Here is a 25,000-nt window from a genome sequence, read left to right as displayed (position 1 = left end):
ACAGCGTTGAGTTCTCACCATGGCGTCGCCACACTTGGTGCCCGGCATGACGAGGCCGGGGTCAGGCATGTCGTCCCCCAGGTAGACATGGGTCCCCCGGCACAGGATTCGGCCCCCCTCCTGGAGGGGGATGTTGGTTTCTATGGAGACAGCATTGGTGCCTATTATTGGGCGGTTGGCTCCTCCTTGACACTGTATTTTACCACACCTAGCATCTCTGTAAACAACAAACAACAACAGCACCCAATTAATCAATAGATTAGAACAACTACTGAAGGCATTCACCTGTACGATATGAATGCCATGAAGATTTTAAATGTCATTGTTACTGTAGCTTAGCCTCGCTGTCAAATAACTAGACGTTTCTCTCCAACCATCTACAGCAGGGGGGGTGCCAAACTCAATTCCTGGAGGGCTGTGTGTCTGCTGGTTATTGAGTTATTTCCTTTCAATTTGTATCAAATTAAGACCTAGACAACCAGGCGAGGGGCGTTCCTAACTAATCAATAACCTTAATTGATCAATAAAGTACAATGGAGGAGTGAAAACCTGCAGACACTGCAGAATTGAGTTTGACGCCCCTGAACTACAGTAACTGCTACACAGTTTAGTTTCTGTTGTGTTGCTAGGACTCTTTCCAACCCCAGTTTAGTTTCTGTTGTGTCGTTAGGACTCTTTCCAACCCCAGTTTAGTTTCTGTTGTGTCGTTAGGACTCTTTCCAACCCCAGTTTAGTTTCTGTTGTGTTGTTAGGACTCTTTCCAACCCCAGTTTAGTTTCTGTTGTGTCGTTAGGACTCTTTTCAACCCCAGTTTAGTTTCTGTTGTGTTAGGACTCTTTCCAACCCCAGTTTAGTTTCTGTTGTGTTGTTAGGACTCTTTCCAACCCCAGTTTAGTTTCTGTTGTGTCGTTAGGACTCTTTCCAACCCCAGTTTAGTTTCTGTTGTGTCGTTAGGACTCTTTTCAACCCCAGTTTAGTTTCTGTTGTGTTAGGACTCTTTCCAACCCCAGTTTAGTTTCTGTTGTGTCGTTAGTGTCAGCTTCCTGCTTCTCCTGTTTGTCTCCTGGCCTCTAGAGGTCAGCTGTGTTCCCCTCTGCCTTTGTTCTTCCTCATGTGTCCTCATTAGTTTGATCCAGGTCACCTGTGCCTTGTTTTCCCTTTAGTATTTTAGCTGTGTGTTTTCCCCTTGTTTCTCACTTGGTTATTGCGTCCTGACTATGTGTCTCCTGCTTTGTCCCACCGTGTCAGTCCTAGTAAGTTGTTCGAAGTTATCTTTAGTTTGTTTTTCTCCCCTCGTGGAGTTGTTTTGTTTTGCCTCCTGTTTTGGAACATTAAATCTACTTGCCTGGAGTATTGCCTTGGGTGTTTCATTTGGGTCCTACAACATCTCCTCTGTGGCTAAGGGGTAGTACCCCCAGCTCTACACATCTGAGACCGGAGTTCTAGCCCGGCTTGTGACAGAATAACCAAGACCAATCATGGACCCAGAAACACTCAGTTCCCAGGACCTGTTGGCGGTGATCACTCGACATGAGGCTTCTTTCCAGCGCCATGAAGCCGTTCTCAGCCGACAAGAGGAGCTGATGGCTAGTCATTCTCAACTCTTGGCCGAAATGATGAGTGCCCTTCGCCAGCTCTTTGAACGCCTCCCTGGTCCTCTCCCTTCCCCCAGGTCACCCCCCAGTGACGACAGGCCTTCTCGGTTGGCGGAGCCCCGACTACCACCTCCCAAGCCCTTTTCTGGGGATCCAGGCTCTTGCCAGGGTTTCCTCACCCAATGCTCCCTCACCTTCGAGCTCCAACCCTCAAGTTTTCCCACAGACCGTTCCAAGATTGCCTACATCATTACCCTTCTTTCAGAAAAGGCGCTCGCCTGGGCTTCTGCGGTGTGGCAGTCTCAGGAGGTCTGTTGTGACTCCCACGCTGCATTTGTAGAAGAGTTCAAGCGGGTGTTCGATCATCCTGTCAGTGGGCGGGAGGCTTCCAAGCGCCTACTGTCTCTCCGTCAGGGCCCCCGAAGCACGGCAGATTTTGCCATTGATTTCCGGACCATAGCAGCAAGGAGCGGATGGAATGATGAAGCGCTGAGGGTCTGCTTTCAGGGAGGGTTATCTGAGCCCCTTCAAGATGAGTTAGCCACCCGAGAACCAGCTGGAGATCTCGAGTCCCTCATAGCCTTGGCCATCCGCCTGGACAATCGTCTAAGAGAGCGGAGAACGGCTCGCCGTCAGGTGTCTCAGTCCCAAGTTCCTCTGAGCAGCTCTGTTTCTCCTGTTTGGACTCCGTCATTCAGAGCTGCCCCGGCGCCTGAACTGCCCCAGGATTCCCCGGAGAGCATGCAGTTAGGCCGTTCCAGGCTTTCTCCCAACGAAAGGGAACGTCCCATGAGGGAGCGTCGGTGCCTCTACTGCGGGGTTGCCGGCCACTTCCGCTCCACTTGCCCCGAGCTTTCGGGAAACGCCTGTCCCCGCCCAGCTACAGGAGGGTTGTGATGGGGAAAATTAGAGCTCCTCCTACTAACGCGGTCCTAGCTATTCCAGCCACTCTGTCCTGGGAGGGCCACCAGCATCGGGTCCAGGCTATGATCGATTCCGGTGCCGCAGGTGATTTTATGGATGTAACCTTGGCTAAGGAACTTAAGATCCCTACCCAACTACTTCCTCAACCCCAGGCAGTTACTGCCTTAGATGGCAGACCTCTGGAACCAGGAAAGGTTACTGAGGCGACTCAGTCCCTGCGACTTACCATCTCTCAACACCAGCAGGAGGAGACCTTCTATCTCATTGACTCTCCCGAGTATCCTATTATCCTGGGTCACCCTTGGCTATGCAGACATAATCCCCAGATCGACTGGCCTACTGGCACCATTCTAAGCTGGGGTCCCACTTGCCAACTCACCTGCATGCTTCAGAGTCCCTCAGCCCCTAGTACCCAGTTTCAAGAGTCTGTTGACGTCTCCCGAGTCCCCAGTGTTTACCATCGGTTCAAGGCAGTGTTCAGCAAGGCCCGGGCTACTGCCTTACCGCCTCATCGCACGTATGACTGTGCCATTGATCTACTCCCTGGGTGCTGCCCTCCTAGAGGTCGGATCTTTTCCTTGTCCTCCCCCGAGCACGCAGCTATGGACACCTACATTAAGGAGTCCTTGGCAGCCGGCCTCATCTATGCCTCTACTTCCCCGGCTGGGGCGGGCTTCTTTTTTGTTGAAAAGAAAGACGGGGGTCTTAGGCCTTGTATTGATTACCGGGGACTCAACAAGATCACGGTTCGGAATCGATACCCCCTTCCTCTCATGGCCACTGCTTTTGAGCTGCTTCAAGGGGCTTCCATTTTTACTAAGCTGGATCTCCGCAATGCTTACCATCTCGTGCGGATCCGGCCAGGAGACGAATGGAAGACGGCGTTCAACACGCCCACGGGACACTATGAATATCGGGTGATGCCGTTCGGGCTCACCAATGCCCCCGCAGTATTCCAAGCCCTGATTAATGATGTTCTCCGGGATATGCTTAATCTGTTCGTCTTCGTGTACCTGGACGATATCCTCATCTTCTCGAGGTCACTGAAGGAGCATGAGGGGCATGTTAGCCGGGTTCTCCAGAGGCTCCTTGACAATCACCTCTACGTTAAGCCTGAGAAGTGTGAATTTCATGTTTCTCAGACTCAGTTTCTCGGGTTTATTGTCACTCCCGGGCACCTAGAGATGGATCCCAAGAAGGTCAAGGCGGTCCACGATTGGCCCACACCTGCCACGGTCAAGGAGGTTCAACGGTTCATTGGCTTTTCTAACTTCTATCGGAAGTTCATCAAGAATTTCAGCTCGGTGGTAGCCCCCTTGACGACGCTTACCAAGGGAGGAGGGACCAAGATTCACTGGGGTCCGGAAGCAGCAGGGGCCTTCGAGGATCTCAAGCGCCGCTTCACTTCTGCTCCGATTCTGGTGACCCCTGACCCAGAAAGACCTTTCGTGGTGGAGGTGGACGCCTCAGAAGTGGGGGTAGGAGCCGTCCTGTCACAGAGGGGTGCGGATGGGAGATTACACCCTTGTGCCTTCATGTCTCGCCGCCTGTCTGAGGCCGAGCGCAACTACCACGTGGGGGATCTAGAGCTGCTTGCGGTAAAACTGGCCTTGGAGGAGTGGCGCCATTGGCTTGAGGGGGCTCAGCACCCTTTCCAGGTTCTCACAGACCACAAGAACCTGGAATATCTCCAACAGGCTAAGCGGATGAACCCTCGGCAAGCACGATGGTCTCTTTTCTTTAATCGATTCCAGTTCCTCCTGACTTACCGACCTGGCACCAAGAACGTCAAGCCGGATGCTCTGTCTCGAGTCTACTCTCCCGAGGTACAAGAGAAGCCCTTGGCATCGATTATTCCGAGGTCTAGGATCGTCGCACCTCTTCAGTGGGAACTAGAAAGAGGGGTACGAGAAGCTCTTGTCCAGGAGCCCGATCCAGGCGGTGGTCCTGCCGGTCGCCTGTACGTTCCTCTCTCGGTTCGGGCCCGCATCTTGCAGTGGGGTCATGAGTCGCCCTTGACATGCCATCCAGGCAGTGCTCGCACACTGGAGTTCCTCCGACGGCGGTTTTGGTGGCCGTCCATCAAGAAGGACGTGCAGGGCTATGTTGAGGCCTGCCCTGTGTGCAACCAGGGAAAGTCGACACGCCAGCGACCCCAGGGACTGCTCCATCCCTTACCTGTTCCTCGAAGGCCATGGTCACACCTTTCTCTGGACTTTGTTACGGGACTTCCTCTATCCCAGGGCAACACCGTCATCCTTGTGGTGGTAGACCGGTTCTCTAAGGCTGCCCGGTTTATCCCCCTGCCCAAGCTGCCCTCGGCTAAGGAGACTGCTGAGCTCCTCATGAACCATGTCTTCCGGATATTTGGTATTCCCCTGGACGTGGTCTCTGACCGAGGTCCCCAATTCTCGTCCCGGTTTTGGGGGGCCTTCTGCAGGCTTGTTGGGGCCACAGCCAGCCTATCGTCGGGGTTCCATCCAGAGTCTAATGGCCAAACGGAACGGGTTAATCAGGATCTGGAGACCACCCTGCGGTGTATGGCGGCCAGTAATCCCACGTCTTGGGCCACCTATATCATTTGGGCTGAATATGCCCACAACACCCTCCAGTCCTCAGCCACCGGATTGTCCCCATTCGAATGCCAGTTCGGTTACAACCCTCCATTATTTCCAGAGGAGGAGGCGCAGGTTGGTGTTCCCTCGGCCCAGCGCTTTGTCCAACGCTGTAGGCGGACCTGGAAGAAGGCCAGGCGTGCCCTCCTTCGGACCTCCCAGAGATACCAAAGTCAGGCTAATCGCCACCGCCGGACGGCCCCTAGTTTCCGAGCTGGTCAGAGAGTTTGGTTGGCCACTAAGAACCTGCCCCTCCGGGTCGAATCCAAGAAGCTTTCCCAGAGATACATCGGCCCTTTCCGCATTGCTAGAAAGGTTAACCCTGTGTCTTATCGTTTGGTTCTCCCTCGCTCCCTTCGTATTAACCCCACTTTCCATGTCTCACTTATTAAACCTGTCTTGTCTTCTCCCTTTGCCCCCCCACGCAGACCCCCGCCACCTCCCAGGATTATTGACGGCCAGCCAGCCTACACAGTCCGCCGGATACTGGACTCCCGGAGGGTCCAGAACTCTCTGCAGTATCTGGTGGACTGGGAGGGCTACGGGCCAGAGGAGCGCTCCTGGGTTCCAGCCAGGGACATCCTGGATCCAGGGTTGGTCCGAGATTTTCGCACCCTGAGGCCAGGGTGTTCTGGAAGGAACGTCAGGAGTCGTTCCTAGAGGAGGGTGTCCTGTCAGCTTCCTGCTTCTCCTGTTTGTCTCCTGGCCTCTAGAGGTCAGCTGTGTTCCCCTCTGCCTTTGTTCTTCCTCATGTGTCCTCATTAGTTTGATCCAGGTCACCTGTGCCTTGTTTTCCCTTTAGTATTTTAGCTGTGTGTTTTCCCCTTGTTTCTCACTTGGTTATTGCGTCCTGACTATGTGTCTCCTGCTTTGTCCCACCGTGTCAGTCCTAGTAAGTTGTTCGAAGTTATCTTTAGTTTGTTTTTCTCCCCTCGTGGAGTTGTTTTGTTTTGCCTCCTGTTTTGGAACATTAAATCTACTTGCCTGGAGTATTGCCTTGGGTGTTTCATTTGGGTCCTACAACATCTCCTCTGTGGCTAAGGGGTAGTACCCCCAGCTCTACACATCTGAGACCGGAGTTCTAGCCCGGCTTGTGACAGTTAGGACTCTTTCCAACCCCAGTTTAGTTTCTGTTGTGTTGTTAGGACTCTTTTCAACCCCAGTTTAGTTTCTGTTGTGTTGTTAGGACTCTTTCCAACCCCAGTTTAGGTTCTGTTGTGTCGTTAGGACTCTTTCCAACCCCAGTTTAGTTTCTGTTGTGTCGTTAGGACTCTTTCCAACCCCAGTTTAGTTTCTGTTGTGTCGTTAGGACTCTTTCCAACCCCAGTTTAGTTTCTGTTGTGTTGTTAGGACTCTTTCCAACCCCAGTTTAGTTTCTGTTGTGTCGTTAGGACTCTTTCCAACCCCAGTTTAGTTTCTGTTGTGTTGTTAGGACTCTTTCCAACCCCAGTTTAGTTTCTGTTGTGTTGTGTTAGGACTCTTTCCAACCCCAGTTTAGTTTCTGTTGTGTTGTTAGGACTCTTTCCAACCCCAGTTTAGGTTCTGTTGTGTCGTTAGGACTCTTTCCAACCCCAGTTTAGTTTCTGTTGTGTTGTTAGGACTCTTTCCAACCCCAGTTTAGTTTCTGTTGTGTCGTTAGGACTCTTTCCAACCCCAGTTTAGTTTCTGTTGTGTCGTTAGGACTCTTTCCAACCCCAGTTTAGGTTCTGTTGTGTGTTGTTCAACCCCCCAGTTCCAGTGAAATTCAGCGCAGCAGCCAGTCAGACAGTAGCTGTAGCCAAGCCCTTCATTAGACAGAAAGAGTGGCTGTGTAAACCCTTTTTTTTTTCCATTGTGAAAGGGTCTCAGTCAATCCCAGTCACATCCAGTTCTCTGTCATTACTGCAATTCCGTCAATTAAGAGACTGTTGATGAACGATTTAGTCCACATACCAAATGGCACCCTATCGCCTATGTAGTGCACTGCTTTTGAGCAGGGGCCATAGGGCACTGGTAGAAAGTAGTGCACTAGATAGGAAATAGGGTGCCATTTGGGACTCTGTAAAAAAAAAAAAGAACAAAACCCGTTTTATGCCAATTTTGTGTTTAAACAGTTTCAATAAAGCCTAGACTACGACATCACATCTTCATTAAAGACAAACCTTTTCTCCTTTTGTCTTCTGTTCTCTCGTGTGTTGTTTGTTCGTCACGGTTACGCTTTTAAAGATGTACAGCCTGGTTTATTTGACTGTAATTTCAACCACTCACACACCTGACACAGACTTGAGTGGTCGAAAAACGTTGTCAAATTAAACCAATGACATTGTAGTATAGATAAAATGCAGTGTGCGGGGGTCTGTTTTCACATTTTATTGAAAAATGTTTGATACCCAGCACCTGCTCAGAGACAATGGACATACAGTGCATTCGGAAAGTATTCTGACCCCTTGACTTTTTCCACATTTTGTTACGTTACAACCTTATTCTAAAATTGATTAAATAAATGTTTTTCCTTATCAATCTTCACACAATGCCCCATAATGACAAAGTAAAAACTGGTTTTTAGAAATGTTTGCAAATTTATAAAAAAACTAAACAGAAATAGCTTATTTACATAAGTATTCAGACCCTTAGCTATGCGACACAAAACTGAGCTCAGGTGCATCCAGTTTCCGTTGATCATCCTTGAGATGTTTCTACAACTTGATTGGAGTCCACCTGTGGTAAATTCAATTGATTGGACATGATTTGGAAAGGCACACGCCTGTCTATATAAGGTCCCACAGTTGACCGTGTATGCCAGACCAAAAACCAAGCCATGAGGTCGAAGGAATTGTCCGTAGAGCTCCGAGACAGGATTGTGTGGAGGCACAGATCTGGAGAAGGGTACCAAAACATTTCTGCAGCATTGAAGGTCCCCAAGAACACAGTGGCCTCCATCATTCTTAAATGGAAGAAGTTTGGAACTTCCAAGACTCTTCCTAGAGCTGGCCGCCCGGCCAAACTGAGCAATCAGGGGAGAAGGGCCTTGGTCAGGGAGGTGACCAAGAACCCGATGGTCACTCTGACAGAGCTCCAGAGTTCCTCTGTGGAGATGGGAGAACCTTCCAGAAGGACAAACATCTCTGCAGCACTCCACCAATCAGGCCTTTATGGTAGAGTGGCCAGACGGAAGCCACTCCTCAGTAAAAGGCACATGACAGCCCACTTGGAGTTTGCCAAAATGCACTTAAGGAATTCTCAGACCTTGAGAAACAAGATTCTCTGGTCTGATGAACTCTTTGGCCTGAATGCCAAGCGTCACGTCTGGAGGAAACCTGGCACCATCCCTACGGTGAAGCATGGTGGTGGCAGCATCATGCTGTGGGGATGTTTTTCAGTGGCAGGGACTGGGAGACTAGTCAGGATCAAGGGAAAGATGAACGGAGCAAAGTACAGAGAGATTCTTGATAAAAACCTGCTCCAGACCGCTCAGGATCTCAGACTAGGGCGAAGGTTCACCTTCCAACAGGACAACGACCCTAAGCACACAGCCAAGACAATGCAGGAGTGGCTTCGGGACAAGTCTCTGAATGTCCTTGAGTGGCCCAGCCAGAGCCGAGACTTGAACCCGATCGAACATCTCTGAAGAGACCTGAAAATAGCTGTGCAGCGATGCTCCCCATCCAACCTGACAGAGCTTGAGAGGATCTGCAGAGAAGAATGGGAGAAACTCCCCAAATACAGGTGTGCCAAGCTTGTAGCATCATACCCAAGAAGACTCAAGGCTGTAATCGCTGCCAAAGGTGCTTCAACAAAGTACTGAGTAAAGGGTCTGAATACTTATGTAAATATAATATTTCAGGGTAAAAAAGAAATAAAAAATGCAACTAATTCTAAAAACCAGTTTTAACGTTGTCATTATGGGGTATTGTGTGTAGATTGATGAAGGGGGAAAAAAAAACAATTTAATCCATTTTAGAATAAGGCTGTAACCTAACAAAATGTGGAAAAAGTAAAGGGGTCTGAATACTTTCCGAATGCGCTGTATGTACTGGTATGTAATCTTTTCCTAGAGAATACTTACGGAGCTTCACACTTGGCAAAGGATCCCTTGGAATCCTTCCCACAGTTCCCATAGGGATCTCCTGCTGAGTTGACTCTCTCAAAGCAGATCCCTGGGGCTGGCTTGGCTCCTATCAGGCATACATGGGGACACATAACATCAAGACACACTGTAACTCCTTGGCTTTATCTGATTTATCAAGACACACTTGTAACTCCTTGGCTTTATCTGATTTATCAAGACAACTCCTTGGCTTTATCTGGCTTGAGTCTTTCTGTGATTCCTCACATCCTCTCTCCTCACCTCCTTCTCAAACCCATTAGGAAGAGCAGTTTCAGGGCTCCTCTCCTCTGACATCGCATCCGTGTTTTGAGAAGAAGACTAGGATAGAGGTTGCCAGGAATCCAGGCCAGGGAAATAATCTGTAGTCAGACTGGGACATCTTCTCTCTCAGTGTTGTACAACTGCTTATTCACTCCTAACTGCGGGAGTTTTCCCACCGAGACTTCTGGAAAACCTGGGAATTTTTTGGAGAGTTAATAGAATTTCGCATTCCCTGCTCTCCACTCACCCTGGCCCCAGAGAGTGATGCACTGCTGCTCGTGTGTCTGGCAGATGCCGTTGTAGCAGTGTCCGTCCACGTTGTGGCAGGTGTGCCCATCGTGCAGGTATACATTAGCAGGGCAATGGGGGTTGGCGCCGGTACAGAACTCTGGCAGGTCACATGAGTTACTGGAATCCCTGCACGGGGTGCCCGCTGGTTTCAGCTACAGACAGGTAGGCAGACAGACAGACAGACAGACAGGCAGACAGATAAGGAGCTGAGGCCTTGAGAGGCATGGAGGTCTGAAGTCTAAGAGAAACAGAAGAGGACAGACTATTGAGCTTACCTACTACTAACCCTAACTACCCTAACTACTACATATGATTATAGAGTATCAACCAAACAACTTTAACCCCTCTGATACCCCTATGTCTATAGGCTAAGCCATTTTGTGTGTGTGTGTGAGAGTGTGGGTGTGTGAGAGTGTGTGTGTGTGAGAGTGTGTGTGTGTGTGTGTGTGTGTGAGAGAGTGTGTGTGTGTGTGTGTGTGTGTGTATGTGAGAGTTTGTGTGAGAGTGTGTGTGTGTGTGTGTATGTGTGTGTGAGTGAGTGAAGCAGGGCTCCCTTGCAAAAGAGACATAGTCTCAACGGGACTTCCTTGTGAAAATAAAAGGTTAAATAAGATGTGAGTTGAAATTAGGGCTGTTGGCCAGCCGGTCAGTCAGTCTCCTACCAGGCAGTCATGACAGCACTGTCCGTGAGCACACACAGCATCCCGCTTCAGAGTACAGGTTGTTGCATTACAGCATGGGTTCATACACTCCTGGAGAGAGGAGAGGAGAGAGGGGGGAGAGGGGGAGAGGGGGGAGAGGGGGAGAGGGGGAGAGGGGAGAGGGGAGAGGGGGGAGAGAGGGGGGAGAGGAGAGAGGGGAGAGAGGGGAGAGAGGAGAGAGGGGAGAGAGGGGGGAGAGGGGAGAGAGGAGGGGAGAGAGGGGGGAGAGGGGGAGAAGGGGAGGAGGGGAGAGGAGAGGGGGGGGAGAGGGGGAGAGCGGGAGGAGAGGGGAGAGAGACGAGAGGTAGGGGAAGAGAGGAGGGGAGAGAGGGGGGAGAGGGGGAGAGCGGGAGGAGAGGGGAGTGAGACGAGAGGTAGGGGAAGAGAGGAGGGGAGGGGAAGGAGGCGAGGGAAGGAAGGAGAGGAGAGGAGGGAGGGAGATGAGAGGGAGAAGGGGGTTACAAGCCACACAGATTAGATTTCATCTGAGAACACATGCACAGCTCTAATATTATCAGAGGGAACCCCACGCCAGGCCGTATTACATTCCTCCTCTCCTCACTGGCAGAGGTCAGACAGTCAGGAAGACTTACTTCCTAGAAGGATTTCTTCAACAACAGCTTCCGACAGGGAACACAATCCCAGGTCCCCGTTGATGTAACATATCGTCTGTGGAACAGTGGAGGTATGTACATCTGGTCTACATTAGACATTATCAGAACCCTGCACTCTACCAATCAGCAGCTCTGGAACCCTACACTCTACCAATCAGCAGCTCTGGAACCCTGCACTCTACCAATCAGCAGCTCTGGAACCCTGCACTCTACCAATCAGCAGCTCTGGAACACTACACTCTACCAATCAGCAGCTCAGGAACCCTGCACTCTACCAATCAGCAGCTCTGGAACCCTGCACTCTACCAATCAGCAGCTCTGGAACACTACACTCTACCAATCAGCAGCTCAGGAACCCTGCACTCTACCAATCAGCAGCTCTGGAACCCTGCACTCTACCAATCAGCAGCTCTGGAACCCTGCACTGTACCAATCAGCAGCTCTGGAATCATGCACTCTACCAATCAGCAGCTCTGGAATCATGCACTCTACCAATCAGCAGCTCTGGAACCCTGCACTCTACCAATCAGCAGCTCTGGAACCCTGCACTCTACCAATCAGCAGCTCTGGAACCCTGCACTCTACCAATCAGCAGCTCTGGAACCCTGCACTCTACCAATCAGCAGCCCTGGAACCCTGCACTGTACCAATCAGCAGCCAGGGAACCCTGCACTCTACCAATCAGCAGCTCTGGAACTCTGCACTGTACCAATCGGCAGCCAGGGAACCCTGCACTGTACCAATCAGCAGCTCTGGAACCCTGCACTCTACCAATCAGCAGCTCAGGAACCCTGCACTGTACCAATCAGCAGCTCTGGAACCCTGCACTCTACCAATCAGCAGCTCTGGAACCCTGCACTCTACCAATCAGCAGCCCTGGAACCCTGCACTGTACCAATCAGCAGCCAGGGAACCCTGCACTCTACCAATCAGCAGCTCTGGAACACTACACTCTACCAATCAGCAGCTCAGGAACCCTGCACTCTACCAATCAGCAGCTCTGGAACCCTGCACTCTACCAATCAGCAGCTCTGGAATCATGCACTCTACCAATCAGCAGCTCTGGAACCCTGCACTGTACCAATCAGCAGCTCTGGAATCATGCACTCTACCAATCAGCAGCTCTGGAATCATGCACTCTACCAATCAGCAGCTCTGGAACCCTGCACTCTGTCAATCAGCAGCTCTGGAACCCTGCACTCTACCAATCAGCAGCTCTGGAACCCTGCACTCTACCAATCAGCAGCTCTGGAACCCTGCACTCTACCAATCAGCAGCTCTGGAACCCTGCACTGTACTAATCAGCAGCTCTGGAACCCTGCACTCTACCAATCAGCAGCTCTGGAACCCTGCACTCTACCAATCAGCAGCTCTGGAACCCTGCACTCTACCAATCAGCAGCTCTGGAACCCTGCACTCTACCAATCAGCAGCTCTGGAACCCTGCACTGTACCAATCAGCAGCTCTGGAACCCTGCACTCTACCAATCAGCAGCTCTGGAACCCTGCACTCTACCAATCAGCAGCGCTGGAACCCTGCACTCTACCAATCAGCAGCTCTGGAACCCTGCACTCTACCAATCAGCAGCTCTGGAACCCTGCACTCTACCAATCAGCAGCTCTGGAACCCTGCACTCTACCAATCAGCAGCCCTGGAACCCTGCACTGTACCAATCAGCAGCCAGGGAACCCTGCACTCTACCAATCAGCAGCTCTGGAACTCTGCACTGTACCAATCAGCAGCCAGGGAACCCTGCACTGTACCAATCAGCAACTCTCTGGTTCTCCTCTCAGTCTGATGGAGATGGATGGGAGGGGAGCGGGGGGGGTCAAGCCCCAGTTCAGCTCTGTGTTGAGCTATGAGTGTTCCTTCTTTCCCCATCACCATGAAGCCAGTTGTAATGCTGGAGTGGGAGTGGGGCTGTGGACGAAGCTGGCAGTGGCAGGGGAGAGAGCAGAGAGCTGACACCACTATGGTTGACACCACAGACCTTACCCTTCCAGAGCTCATTTCAGCCTGAAAACCATTAAGGGCCTGTTCGTTCCCAAGGCTGTGGGGACTAGGACGGGAGTAGGGAGAGTCACGCTAAGAAAGGACACGTGTGGGAAGAACGACGCTGGGTTTTAATGAGACTCTGGCGACCGTGGTGGCGGCCGCAGATCTGTTCTGTGGTCATCTGTCTGCACCTCCTGTACGCTCTGATCTGCTAGTCCAGTTAGGCTTCACTCTGCTCTGTTCTCCTCTCCTCTGATCTGCTAGTCCAGTTAGGCTTCACTCTGCTCTGTTCTCCTCTCCTCTGATCTGCTAGTCCAGTTAGGCTTCACTCTGCTCTGTTCTCCTCTCCTCTGATCAGCTAGTCCAGTTAGGCTTCACTCTGCTCTGTTCTCCTCTCCTCTGATCTGCTAGTCCAGTTTGGCTTCACTCTGCTCTGTTCTCCTCTCCTCTGATCTGCTAGTCCAGTTAGGCTTCACTCTGCTCTGTTCTCCTCTCCTCTGATCTGCTGTCCAGTTAGGCTTCACTCTGCTCTGTTCTCCTCTCCTCTGATCTGCTAGTCCAGTTTGGCTTCACTCTGCTCTGTTCTCCTCTCCTCTGATCTGCTAGTCCAGTTAGGCTTCACTCTGCTCTGTTCTCCTCTCCTCTGATCTGCTAGTCCAGTTAGGCTTCACTCTGCTCTGTTCTCCTCTCCTCTGATCTGCTAGTCCAGTTAGGCTTCACTCTGCTCTGTTCTCCTCTCCTCTGATCTGCTAGTCCAGTTAGGCTTCACTCTGCTCTGTTCTCCTCTCCTCTGATCTGATCTGCTAGTCCAGTTAGGCTTCACTCTGCTCTGTTCTCCTCTCCTCTGATCTGATCTGCTAGTCCAGTTAGGCTTCACTCTGCTCTGTTCTCCTCTCCTCTGATCTGCTAGTCCAGTTAGGCTTCACTCTGCTCTGTTCTCCTCTCCTCTGATCTGCTAGTCCAGTTAGGCTTCACTCTGCTCTGTTCTCCTCTCCTCTGATCTGCTAGTCCAGTTAGGCTTCACTCTGCTCTGTTCTCCTCTCCTCTGATCTGCTAGTCCAGTTAGGCTTCACTCTGCTCTGTTCTCCTCTCCTCTGATCTGCTAGTCCAGTTAGGCTTCACTCTGCTCTGTTCTCCTCTCCTCTGATCTGATCTGCTAGTCCAGTTAGGCTTCACTCTGCTCTGTTCTCCTCTCCTCTGATCTGCTAGTCCAGTTAGGCTTCACTCTGCTCTGTTCTGCTCTCCTCTGATCTGCTAGTCCAGTTAGGCTTCACTCTGCTCTGTTCTCCTCTCCTCTGATCTGCTAGTCCAGTTAGGCTTCACTCTGCTCTGTTCTCCTCTCCTCTGATCTGCTAGTCCAGTTAGGCTTCACTCTGCTCTGTTCTCCTCTCCTCTGATCTGATCTGCTAGTCCAGTTAGGCTTCACTCTGCTCTGTTCTCCTCTCCTCTGATCTGCTAGTCCAGTTAGGCTTCACTCTGCTCTGTTCTCCTCTCCTCTGATCTGCTAGTCCAGTTAGGCTTCACTCTGCTCTGTTCTCCTCTCCTCTGATCTGCTAGTCCAGTTAGGCTTCACTCTGCTCTGTTCTCCTCTCCTCTGATCTGCTAGTCCAGTTAGGCTTCACTCTGCTCTGTTCTCCTCTGATCTGATCTGCTAGTCCAGTTAGGCTTCACTCTGCTCTGTTCTCCTCTCCTCTGATCTGATCTGCTAGTCCAGTTAGGCTTCACTCTGCTCTGTTCTCCTCTCCTCTGATCTGCTAGTCCAGTTAGGCTTCACTCTGCTCTGTTCTGCTCTCCTCTGATCTGCTAGTCCAGTTAGGCTTCACTCTGCTCTGTTCTCCTCTCCTCTCCTCTGATCTGCTAGTCCAGTTAGGCTTCACTCTGCTCTGTTCTCCTCTCCTCTGATCTGCTAGTCCAGTTAGGCTTCACTCTGCTCTGTTCTCCTCTCCTCTGATCTGCTAGTCCAGTTAGGCTTCACTCTGCTCTGTTCTCTCCTCTGATCTGATCTGCTAGTCCAGTTAGGCTTCACTCTGCTCTGTTCTCCTCTCCTCTGATCTGCTAGTCCAGTTAGGCTTCACTCTGCTCTGTTCTCCTCTCCTCTGATCTGCTAGTCCAGTTAGGCTTCACTCTGCTCTGTTCTCCTCTCCTCTCCTCTGATCTGCTAGTCCAGTTAGGCTTCACTCTGCTCTGTTCTCCTCTGATCTGATCTGCTAGTCCAGTTAGGCTTCACTCTGCTCTGTTCTCTCCTCTGATCTGATCTGCTAGTCCAGTTAGGCTTCACTCTGCTCTGTTCTCCTCTCCTCTGATCTGCTAGTCCAGTTAGGCTTCACTCTGCTCTGTTCTCCTCTCCTCTGATCTGCTAGTCCAGTTAGGCTTCACTCTGCTCTGTTCTCCTCTCCTCTGATCTGCTAGTCCAGTTAGGCTTCACTCTGCTCTGTTCTCCTCTCCTCTGATCTGCTAGTCCAGTTAGGCTTCACTCTGCTCTGTTCTCCTCTCCTCTGATCTGCTAGTCCAGTTAGGCTTCACTCTGCTCTGTTCTCCTCTCCTCTGATCTGCTAGTCCAGTTAGGCTTCACTCTGCTCTGTTCTCCTCTCCTCTGATCTGATCTGCTAGTCCAGTTAGGCTTCACTCTGCTCTGTTCTCCTCTCCTCTGATCTGCTAGTCCAGTTTGGCTTCACTCTGCTCTGTTCTCCTCTCCTCTGATCTGCTAGTCCAGTTAGGCTTCACTCTGCTCTGTTTTCCTCTCCTCTGATCTGCTAGCCCAGTTTGGTCCACTTTGCTCCCATCTGCTTAACTCTGCTGTGTTCTGAGACCTTTATTAACGTTGGCTACAGGCCTGCTAGCCTGACGTCATACTCTCTGTTTGGGTACAGGGACAGGACAGGGATAGGACAGGGACAGGGACAGGGACAGGGACAGGACAGGGACAGGACAGGACAGGAGAGGGACAGGACAGGGACAGGAGAGGGACAGGACAGGGACAGGGACGGGACAGGGACAGGGACGGGACAGGGACAGAGACAGAGACAGAGACAGAGACAGAGACAGGGACAGGAGAGGGACAGGGACAGGGACAGGGACAGGAGAGGGACAGGAGAGGGACAGGGACAGGGACAGGGACAGGACAGGAAGAGGAGAGGGACAGGAGAGGGACGGGAGAGGGACAGGGACAGGGACAGGACAGGACAGGGACAGGACAGGAGAGGGACAGGAGATGGACAGTGACAGGGACAGGGACAGGACAGGAACAGGAAAGGGACAGGAGAGGGACGGGAGAGGGACAGGGACAGGGACAGGGACAGGGACAGGGACAGGGACAGGGACAGGACAGGACAGGACAGGGACAGGACAGGAGAGGGACAGGAGATGGACAGCGACAGGGACAGGGACAGGACAGGAACAGGAAAGGGACAGGAGAGGGACGGGAGAGGGACAGGGACAGGAGAGGGACAGGGACAGGGACAGGGACAGGAGAGGGACAGGAGAGGGACAGGGACAGGGACAGGAGAGGGACGGGAGAGGGACAGGGACAGGAGAGGGACAGGGACAGGAGAGGGACAGGAGAGGGACAGGAGAGGGACAGGGACAGGGACAGGACAGGGACAGGACAGGGACAGGGACAGGACAGGACAGGGACAGGAGAGGGACAGAGACAGGGACAGGGACAGGGACAGGAGAGGGACAGGGACTGGGACTGGGACAGGGACAGAGACAGGGACAGGAGAGGGACAGGGACAGGGACAGGAGAGGGACAGGACAGGGACAGGGACAGGAGAGGGACAGGGACAGGGACAGGGACAGAGATAGGGACAGGGACAGGGACAGGGACAGGGACAGGGACAGGAGAGGGACAGGAGAGGGACAGGAGAGGGACAAGGACAGGGACAGGGACAGGGACAGGAGAGGAACAGGGACTGGACAGGGACAGGGACAGGAGAGGGACAGGAGGGGGACGGGAGAGGGACAGGGACAGGGACAGGGACAGGACAGGACAGTGACAGGACAGGGACAGGAGAGTGACAGCGACAGGGACAGGGACAGGGACAGGGACAGGACAGGGACAGGACAGGGATGGGACAGGAACAGGAGAGGGACAGGAGAGGGACGGGACAGGGACAGGGACAGGAGAGGGACAGGACAGGGACAGGGACAGGACAGGGACAGGGACAGGGACAGGGACAGGGTCGGGACAGGGACAGGGACAGGAGAGGGACAGGACAGGGACAGGACAGGGACAGGGACAGGGACAGGACAGGAACAGGAGAGGGACAGGAGAGGGACGGGACAGGGACAGGAGAGGGACAGGACAGGGACAGGGACAGGACAGGGACAGGGACAGGGACAGGGTCGGGACAGGGACAGGGACAGGAGAGGGACAGGAGAGGGACAGGAGAGGGACAGGAGAGGGACAGGAGAGGGACAGCGACAGGGACAGGGACAGGACAGGAACAGGAGAGGGACAGGAGAGGGACGGGACAGGGACAGGGACAGGGTCGGGACAGGGACAGGGACAGGAGAGGGACAGGACAGGGACGGGACAGGGACAGGACAGGGACAGGACAGGGACAGAGACAGGGACAGGACAGGGACAGGGACAGGGACAGGGACAGGACAGGGACAGGGACAGGGACAGGGACAGGAGAGGGACAGGGACAGGGACAGGGACATTTTGAGACCAGAGGAAACAGAAACCCAAAACATTTGTTAATTAACTATTTACTGTAATGTATTACATCAGGGTGATAGAGTGAGTGATGTGAGGCTACCTTCTTTCTCTTCCAGAGCTGGGCCAGAACATTTCAGAGCTGAGGCCAGAACCTCACCATTACAGGTAGAGAGAACAGAGTCACTGAGCACAGAGGAGGAGGTAATGCCAACACGTTTCAATAATTCAGTCAATGACAGCTTGAGCTGCCAGCTATGTCTCCCTTTCCTTTCAGAGTTGTGTTAATCCTCTTCTATTCTCCCACAAATTGTGTGTGTGTGTGTGTGTGTGTGTGTGTGTGTGTGTGTGTGTGTGTGTTGACTAAATGTATTCAGTCGTATCTTTGAGCTTTTCTCTGAAGACTGAGAAGAGGAAAAGCTTGTTTTTTTGTTAGTATTTTAAGAGCTGCTGCACAGATTCACTGCTATTTACGTCTTCAGAGATACCGTATGTCACTTTGTGCTGTGGTTCTTTATTCATGGCACAGCCACAGAAAACCTCCCCAAGGGGGTTGTTCATTTCATTTGTCTCAAACTGGAGATCATGTGCTAAGGAACTATGAATCATGACAGAATGGACCGGGGTTGAGATCATGTGCTGAGGAACTATGAATCACGACAGAATGGGACAGGGTTGAGATCATGTGCTAAGGAACTATGAATCATGACAGAATGGAACAGGGTTGAGATCATGTGCTAAGGAACTATGAATCATGACAGAATGGGGCAGGGTTGAGATCATGTGCTAAGGAACTATGAATCATGACAGAATGGGACAGGGTTGAGATCATGTGCTAAGGAACTATGAATCATGACAGAATGGGACAGGGTTGAGATCATGTGCTAAGGAACTATGAATCATGACAGAATGGAACAGGGTTGAGATCATGTGCTAAGGAACTATGAATCATGACAAAATGGACCGGGGTTGAGATCATGTGCTAAGGAACTATGAATCATGACAGAATGGAACAGGGTTGAGATCATGTGCTAAGGAACTATGAATCATGACAGAATGGGGCAGGGTTGTAGTACACAATTCCAGTCCCCGTCTACTATACAGTAAAGCCCTTTCCAAGCCAAGCTGCACTGCACTGGCCTCGTTACGTTGCTGGAACTGTGCTGTTCCTGTCCCATTCCATCCCTGTCCCATTTTGTGCGACTTTTTCTAATCATAGTCTCACACCTCATGTAGCCTAGCCCATAGGCCTATATGTTTTGATAAGGTTTGTATCACAACTAAAGTGGCCAAATACCTTCTTAAAAAAAAGCTTTACAATGAGTGTAGAAGCGCGTGCGTTTCAAGTTTGGGGAAGATCATTTTCACTTTTGCTGTTCGTTAGGCCGACTCATCATGATGGCTGACGAAAAGTAAATGTGGATAGTTCTTCCAATATCTTCAATATGCGCCTCGGAATTGGGAATTGGATAAGGACACATGCAGTTGCGTCCCCGATGTATCTGTCTTCACTTGTAGCCTGTGAGAAAGACCTGTTCACGAGACGGGCATTGGCTAATAAGAATTTAGATATCTGAGAGAGCCATGTGAGTGAGAGGTGCGTCGGAACACACAGCCGGGAGAAGGGAATTATAATTATTATAGTCAGCCCAAGGGCATACATTTTTTTTTTTTAGGTGTCATTAGGGCACACAAAGGGGATGCTGCCGGGAAATTTGAGGCATTATCAAGTGCTTGTCAAATTGTGAATGAGAGACTGATGAAGTGTGCAGCCTGCGCAAAAAAACAAAGCAGAGCTCATGCCCTTCATGTGACTTTTTTCAAATCATCATTAGAGTAGCATCATGCAGCCATAGAATGTATTAAAAATCAAAACATATAGCCCAACGCTTATATCACAACTAAAGTTGCATAAATAAACTCTAAATTAAGCATATAGGAGGACCTGTTTCTTTGTTAACCGCTCAACACAGAATAGCCGCATGTGCGCACTCCCTCAAATCGTTTGGAGAAAATATCCTTTCTATTTTATTCAGGTATGTTCAATTGTATTCTTCATACTATAAAATATTATAAAATAATGCCATGGAAATCTAAGCAAATCTTGTCTGCTAAATGAACTAGTGTAGCCAACACCTGTCCCATCCATCTCTGTCTCATTCTATCCCTGTTCCATTCTATCCCTGTCCCAACCCATCCTTGTCCCAATCCATCCCTGTCCCATTCTATCCCTGTCCCAAACCATCCCTGTCCCATTCTATCCCTGTCCCAAATCCATCCCTGTCCCATACCATCCCTGTCCCATACCATCCCTGTCCCATTCTATCCCTGTCCCATTCTTCCCTATCCCAATCCATCCCTGTCCCATTCTATCCCTGTCCCATGCGATCCCTGTCCCATTCCATCCCTGTCCCAAACCATCCCTGTCCCAATCCATCCCTGTCCCATTCTATCTCTGTCCCAATCCATCGGCCTTGGTAGTGTTAGACCACTTCCTAGCTCCACTCCTCTCAGAACAGCTTGGTTTGGTTCAGCTTGGCTCAGGACAGTAGTGGTTTGGTTCAGCTTGGCTCAGGACAGTAGTGGTTTGGTTCAGCTTGGCTCAGGACAGTAGTGGTTTGGTTCAGCTTGGCTCAGGACAGTAGTGGTTTGGTTCAGCTTGGCTCAGGACAGTAGTGTTAAAAGGGTATTAATGTGTCCCATCCCATTGCATCCCTACCATGGCATCACAGGACTACTTCCTACCTCCAGTTCTCCACAGTCACACTCCTCTCCTTCCTCCACGTATCCGTTGCCACACTTCTGTCCCCCGTAGAGCACCTTGACCTCAGGCATGTTGAACAGACACATCCCCACTCCCTTCTCCAGACTGGCAGCCAGATCCTTTATGCTACAGGAGCTGAATACTGTAGGGAATGGGTACCTGAAGAGGAGAGAGAGGAGAGCTACTGAATGCTGTAGGGAATGGGTACCTGAAGAGGAGAGAGGAGAGCTACTGAATACTGTAGGGAATGGATATCTGGGGAGGGTGGCTTGAGGAGGTGAAAAAGAAGAAGATGAAGATATGCACAAACGTTGAAGGGAAATGTGTCGTCTGTTTTATCCCAACCCCTCTGAAAGAAACACACACTAAGAGGTTAGAGAGGAGCAGAGGGCCAGAGACAGAGAGACAGACAGACAGACAGACAGAGAGAGAGAGAGAGAGAGAGAGAGAGAGAGAGAGAGAGAGAGAGAGAGAGAGAGAGAGCGAGAGAGAGAGAGAGAGCGAGAGAGAGAGAGAGAGAGAGTGAGAGAGAGAGAGAGAGAGAGAGAGAGAGGGAAAGGAGAAGGAAAGAGAGCAGGGGAGACAGAGAGAAAACAGGTTTAAGAGTTCATCCTTATCAGTCAGATTATAATCAGTTCTAGTGAGCGATAATCACAAAATCAATTAATTTATCAATTAACCACTAGAGCTGAACAGCCTCCCTAATGAGTTGCATCACTGTGTGAACAACATACTAGCGAGAGAGAGAAGAGGAGGATTTTAAGACAAAAGCTCATAAAAAGTTGTTCCCTCGCCAGGGTTGACCCATAAATCTAGAGAAGAAGAAAGAGGAATAGGTTGTTCAAGCCATAAATCTAGAGAAGAAGAAAGAGGAATAGGTTGTTCAACCCATAAATCTAGAGAAGAAGAAAGAGGAATAGGTTGACCCATTAATCTAGAGAAGAAGAAAGAGGAATAGGTTGTTCAACCCATAAATCCAGGGATTTTTTCACACTGTGTTTGGAGCGGGGGACAGAGAGGAGAGGGTGGTCTGCTGCTCTGTTCTGCTCCACAGGTAAACCAAACAGTGTGTGTGTGTTTGCCCTGGGCTCTGTCTGACAAAACCTGTTTTCCAGACCTCATACTGCTTTATGGAGCTCTGCTCTGGTAATAGACTGTAATGCTGGATGGCCATGTGGTGTACGTGAGAGAGTGTGTGTGTTTGTGTGTGTGTGTGCGGAGAGAGATTGTGTGTGTGCCTGCTGGTGTGTGTATGTACGTGAGTGTGTGTGTGTGTGCCTGTAAATGCAAAGTATGTGGTTCCTTACTGCCCATAGAATCTAAAGCAGTGTAGGTGTATTTGTGTGTTTGTGTGTGTGTGTGTGTGTGTATGTATGTGTGTGTGTGTGTGCATGTGCCTGTGTAAACGGTGTGAAATGACTAGCTAGTTAGCGATGCGTGCTAATAGCATTTCAATCGGTGATATCACTCGCTCTGAGACCTTGAAGTAGTTGTTTACCTTGCTCTGCAAGGGCCGTGGCTTTTGTGGAGCGATAGGTAACGATGCTTCGAGGGAGGCAGTTGTTGATGTGTTCAGAGGGTCCCTGGTTCGAGCCCAGGCTGGGGTAAGGTAGAGGGACGGAAGCAACACTGTTACACCTGCGTATTTGTGTGTGTGTGTGTGTGTGTGTGTGTCTGCCTGCCTGTGTGTGTTCAGCTTGCATGACAAAGCTCCCGTTGGACAGACAGACCCTCCTGAGGCCTGATGTGACAGCGTTGGGATGTGTGACTGGAGAAGAGTGCCCATCCTGCGGGAGCCAGTCCACCAATCATAACAGCTGGAAGTATAGACAGAGTTACATTCCAACGTCACACCTGACTGACTTACTCAATCACAGCTCTGTCTCCTCTATCCCCTCTGTCTCCTCTATCCCCTCTATCCCCTCTGTCTCCTCTGTCTCCTCTATCCCTCTGTCTCCTCTATCCCCTCTATCTCCTCTGTCTCCTCTATCCCCTCTATCCCCTCTGTCTCCTCTATCCCCTCTGTCTCCTCTATCCCCTCTGTCTCCTCTATCCCCTCTGTCTCCTCTATCCCCTCTATCTCCTCTGTCCCCTCTATCCCCTCTGTCTCCTCTGTCTCCTCTATCCCCTCTATCTCCTCTATCCCCTCTGTCTCCTCTGTCTCCTCTATCCCCTCTATCTCCTCCATCTCCTCCATCTCCTCCATCTCCTCCATCCCCTCCATCCCCTATGTCTCCTCTATCCCCTCTGTCTCCTCTATCCCCTCTCTCTCCTCTATCCCCTCTATCTCCTCCATCTCCTCTATCTCCTCTATCTCCTCTGTATCCTCCATCTCCTCCATCTCCTCTATCCCCTCTGTCTCCTCTATCTCCTCTATCCCCTCTGTCTCCTCTATCCCCTCTGTCTCCTCTATCTCCTCTATCCCCTCTGTCTCCTCTATCCCCTCTATCTCCTCTATCCCCTCTGTCTCCTCTATCCCCTCCACAATGAATGTTCATGCCTTGCTGCCGTCAAACACGCTGGAGTTCAGAGCATTTTACAATCCAATGAAACAAACACACAGACTCAACAAGAGAGAGACACCACATCAAGCAAGCCGCAGTCACAGACCCAGTGTATGTGAAAGACGGGCCAAATCAACTGAGCCGCACAGTCTGTCTGAGCTGGGTACACATGGACTCAGAAACATGTTCCAAGCTCCACCCATAATGGTTCCCTGGGGAATGATCCGGAACGTGCTGATGGTCTGCCTAACAGTCTTGAGGCCATTTGTTTGTGATGCTGATCAGAGACCTCTATTAGGCTACACGGGGGTCAGGAGTGAACATGGTAACGGCAGTCAATATGACATGACTCACTGCTCTACCATAATACCACTTTTATGATCCAAACAAAAGTTTGGACACACCTACTCATTCAAGGGTTTTTCTTTATTTTTACTATTTTCTACATTGTAGAATAATACTGAAGACATCAAAACTATGAAATAACACATATGGAATCATGTAGTAACCAAAAAGGGTTAAACAAATCAAAATATATTTAAGATTCTTCAAATAGCCACCATTTGCCTTGATGACAGCTCTTGGCATTTTCTCAACCAGCTTCACCTGGAATGCTTTTCCAACAGTCTTGAAGGAGTTCCCACATATGCTGAGCACTTGTTGGCTGCTTTTCCTTCACTCTGCCGTCCGACTCATCTCAAACCATCTCAATTGGGTTGAGGTCGGGGGATTGTGGAGGCCAGGTCATCTGATGCAGCACTCCATCACTCTCCTTCTTGGTCAAATAGCCCTTACACAGCCTGGAGGTGTGTTGGGTCATTGTCCTGTTGAAAAACAAATGATAGTCCCACTAAGCCCAAACCAGATGGGATGGATTATCACTGCAGAATGCTGTGGTAGCCATGCTGGTTAAGTGTGCCTTGAATTCTAAATAAATCACAGACAGTGTCACCAGCAAAGCACCCCCACACCATAACACCTCCTCCTCCATGCTTTACGGTGGGAACTACACATGCAGAGATCATCCGTTCACCTACAACGTGTTTCACAAAGACACAGCTGTTGGAATAAAAAATCTCCAATTTGGACTCCAGACCAAAGGACAAATTTCCACCTGTCTAATGTCCATTGCTTGTGTTTCTTGGCCAAAGAAAGTATCTTTAGTAGTGGTTTCTTTGCAGCAATTTGACCATTAAGGCCTGATTCACACAGTCTCCTCTGAACAGTTGATGTTGAGATGTGTCTGTTACTTGAAGTCTGTGAAGCATTTATTTGGGCTGCAATTTCTGAGGCTGGTAACTCTAATGAACTTATCCTCTGCAGCAGAGGTAACTCTGTGTCTTCCATTCCTGTGGCGGTCCTCATGAGCCAGTTTCATCATAGCGCTTGATGGTTTTTGCGACTGCAATTGAAGAAACTTTCAAAGTTCTTGAAATGTTCCGTATTGACTGACCTTCATGTCTTAAAGTAATGATGGACTGTTGTTTCTCTTTGCTTATTTGAGCTGTTCTTGCCATAATATGGACTTGGTCTTTTACCAAATAGGGCTATCTTCTGTATACCAACCCAACACAACTGATTGGCTCAAACGCATTAAGAAGGAAAGAAATTCCACAAATTAACTTTTAACAAGGCACACCTGTTAATTAAAATGAATTCCAGGTGACTACCTCATGAAGCTGGTTGAGAGAATGCCAAGAGTGTGCAAAGCTGTCATCAAGGCAAAGGCTGGTAATTTGAAGAATCTCATATATAAAATATATTTTGATTTGTTTAACACTTTTTTTTTATTACTACATGATTCCATATGTGTTATTTCATAGGTTTGATGTCTTCACTATTATTCTACAATGTAAAAAATAGTAAAAATAAAGAAAAACCCTTGAATGAGTAGGTGTGTCCAAACTTTCGACTGGTAGTGTATTTCCATCCACATAGTTGTAGAATAAAGGCCAGTGTGTATAACAAAGACACACTAACAGATCCTAG

General features: G+C 50.3%; 1 protein-coding gene across 1 annotated transcript in view; it reads right to left on the bottom strand.

Annotated features, from left to right (window-relative positions):
* Window positions 1-22,293, bottom strand: part of LOC311115808 (disintegrin and metalloproteinase domain-containing protein 12-like) — a gene marked incomplete at both ends in the record, with an annotated part of 41,995 nt that extends 19,702 nt beyond the window's left edge. Inside the window, 6 exons of the mRNA XM_084190936.1 lie at window positions 19-217; window positions 9,180-9,288; window positions 9,730-9,925; window positions 10,436-10,525; window positions 20,489-20,666; window positions 22,238-22,293. Of these exons, the coding sequence (XP_084047062.1) occupies window positions 19-217; window positions 9,180-9,288; window positions 9,730-9,925; window positions 10,436-10,525; window positions 20,489-20,666; window positions 22,238-22,293 (828 nt within the window). The remainder of the gene's footprint in view (window positions 1-18; window positions 218-9,179; window positions 9,289-9,729; window positions 9,926-10,435; window positions 10,526-20,488; window positions 20,667-22,237) is intronic.
* Between the last annotated feature and the right edge of the window lie 2,707 nt (window positions 22,294-25,000).

The sequence above is a fragment of the Coregonus lavaretus genome (assembly GCF_964263955.1).
Source record: "Coregonus lavaretus genome assembly, contig: HAP1_SCAFFOLD_818, whole genome shotgun sequence".
Classification (NCBI taxonomy): Eukaryota; Metazoa; Chordata; class Actinopteri; order Salmoniformes; family Salmonidae; genus Coregonus; species Coregonus lavaretus.
The sequence above is the reverse complement of the archived record's forward strand: the minus strand, read 5'-3'. Positions and strand labels throughout refer to the sequence as shown.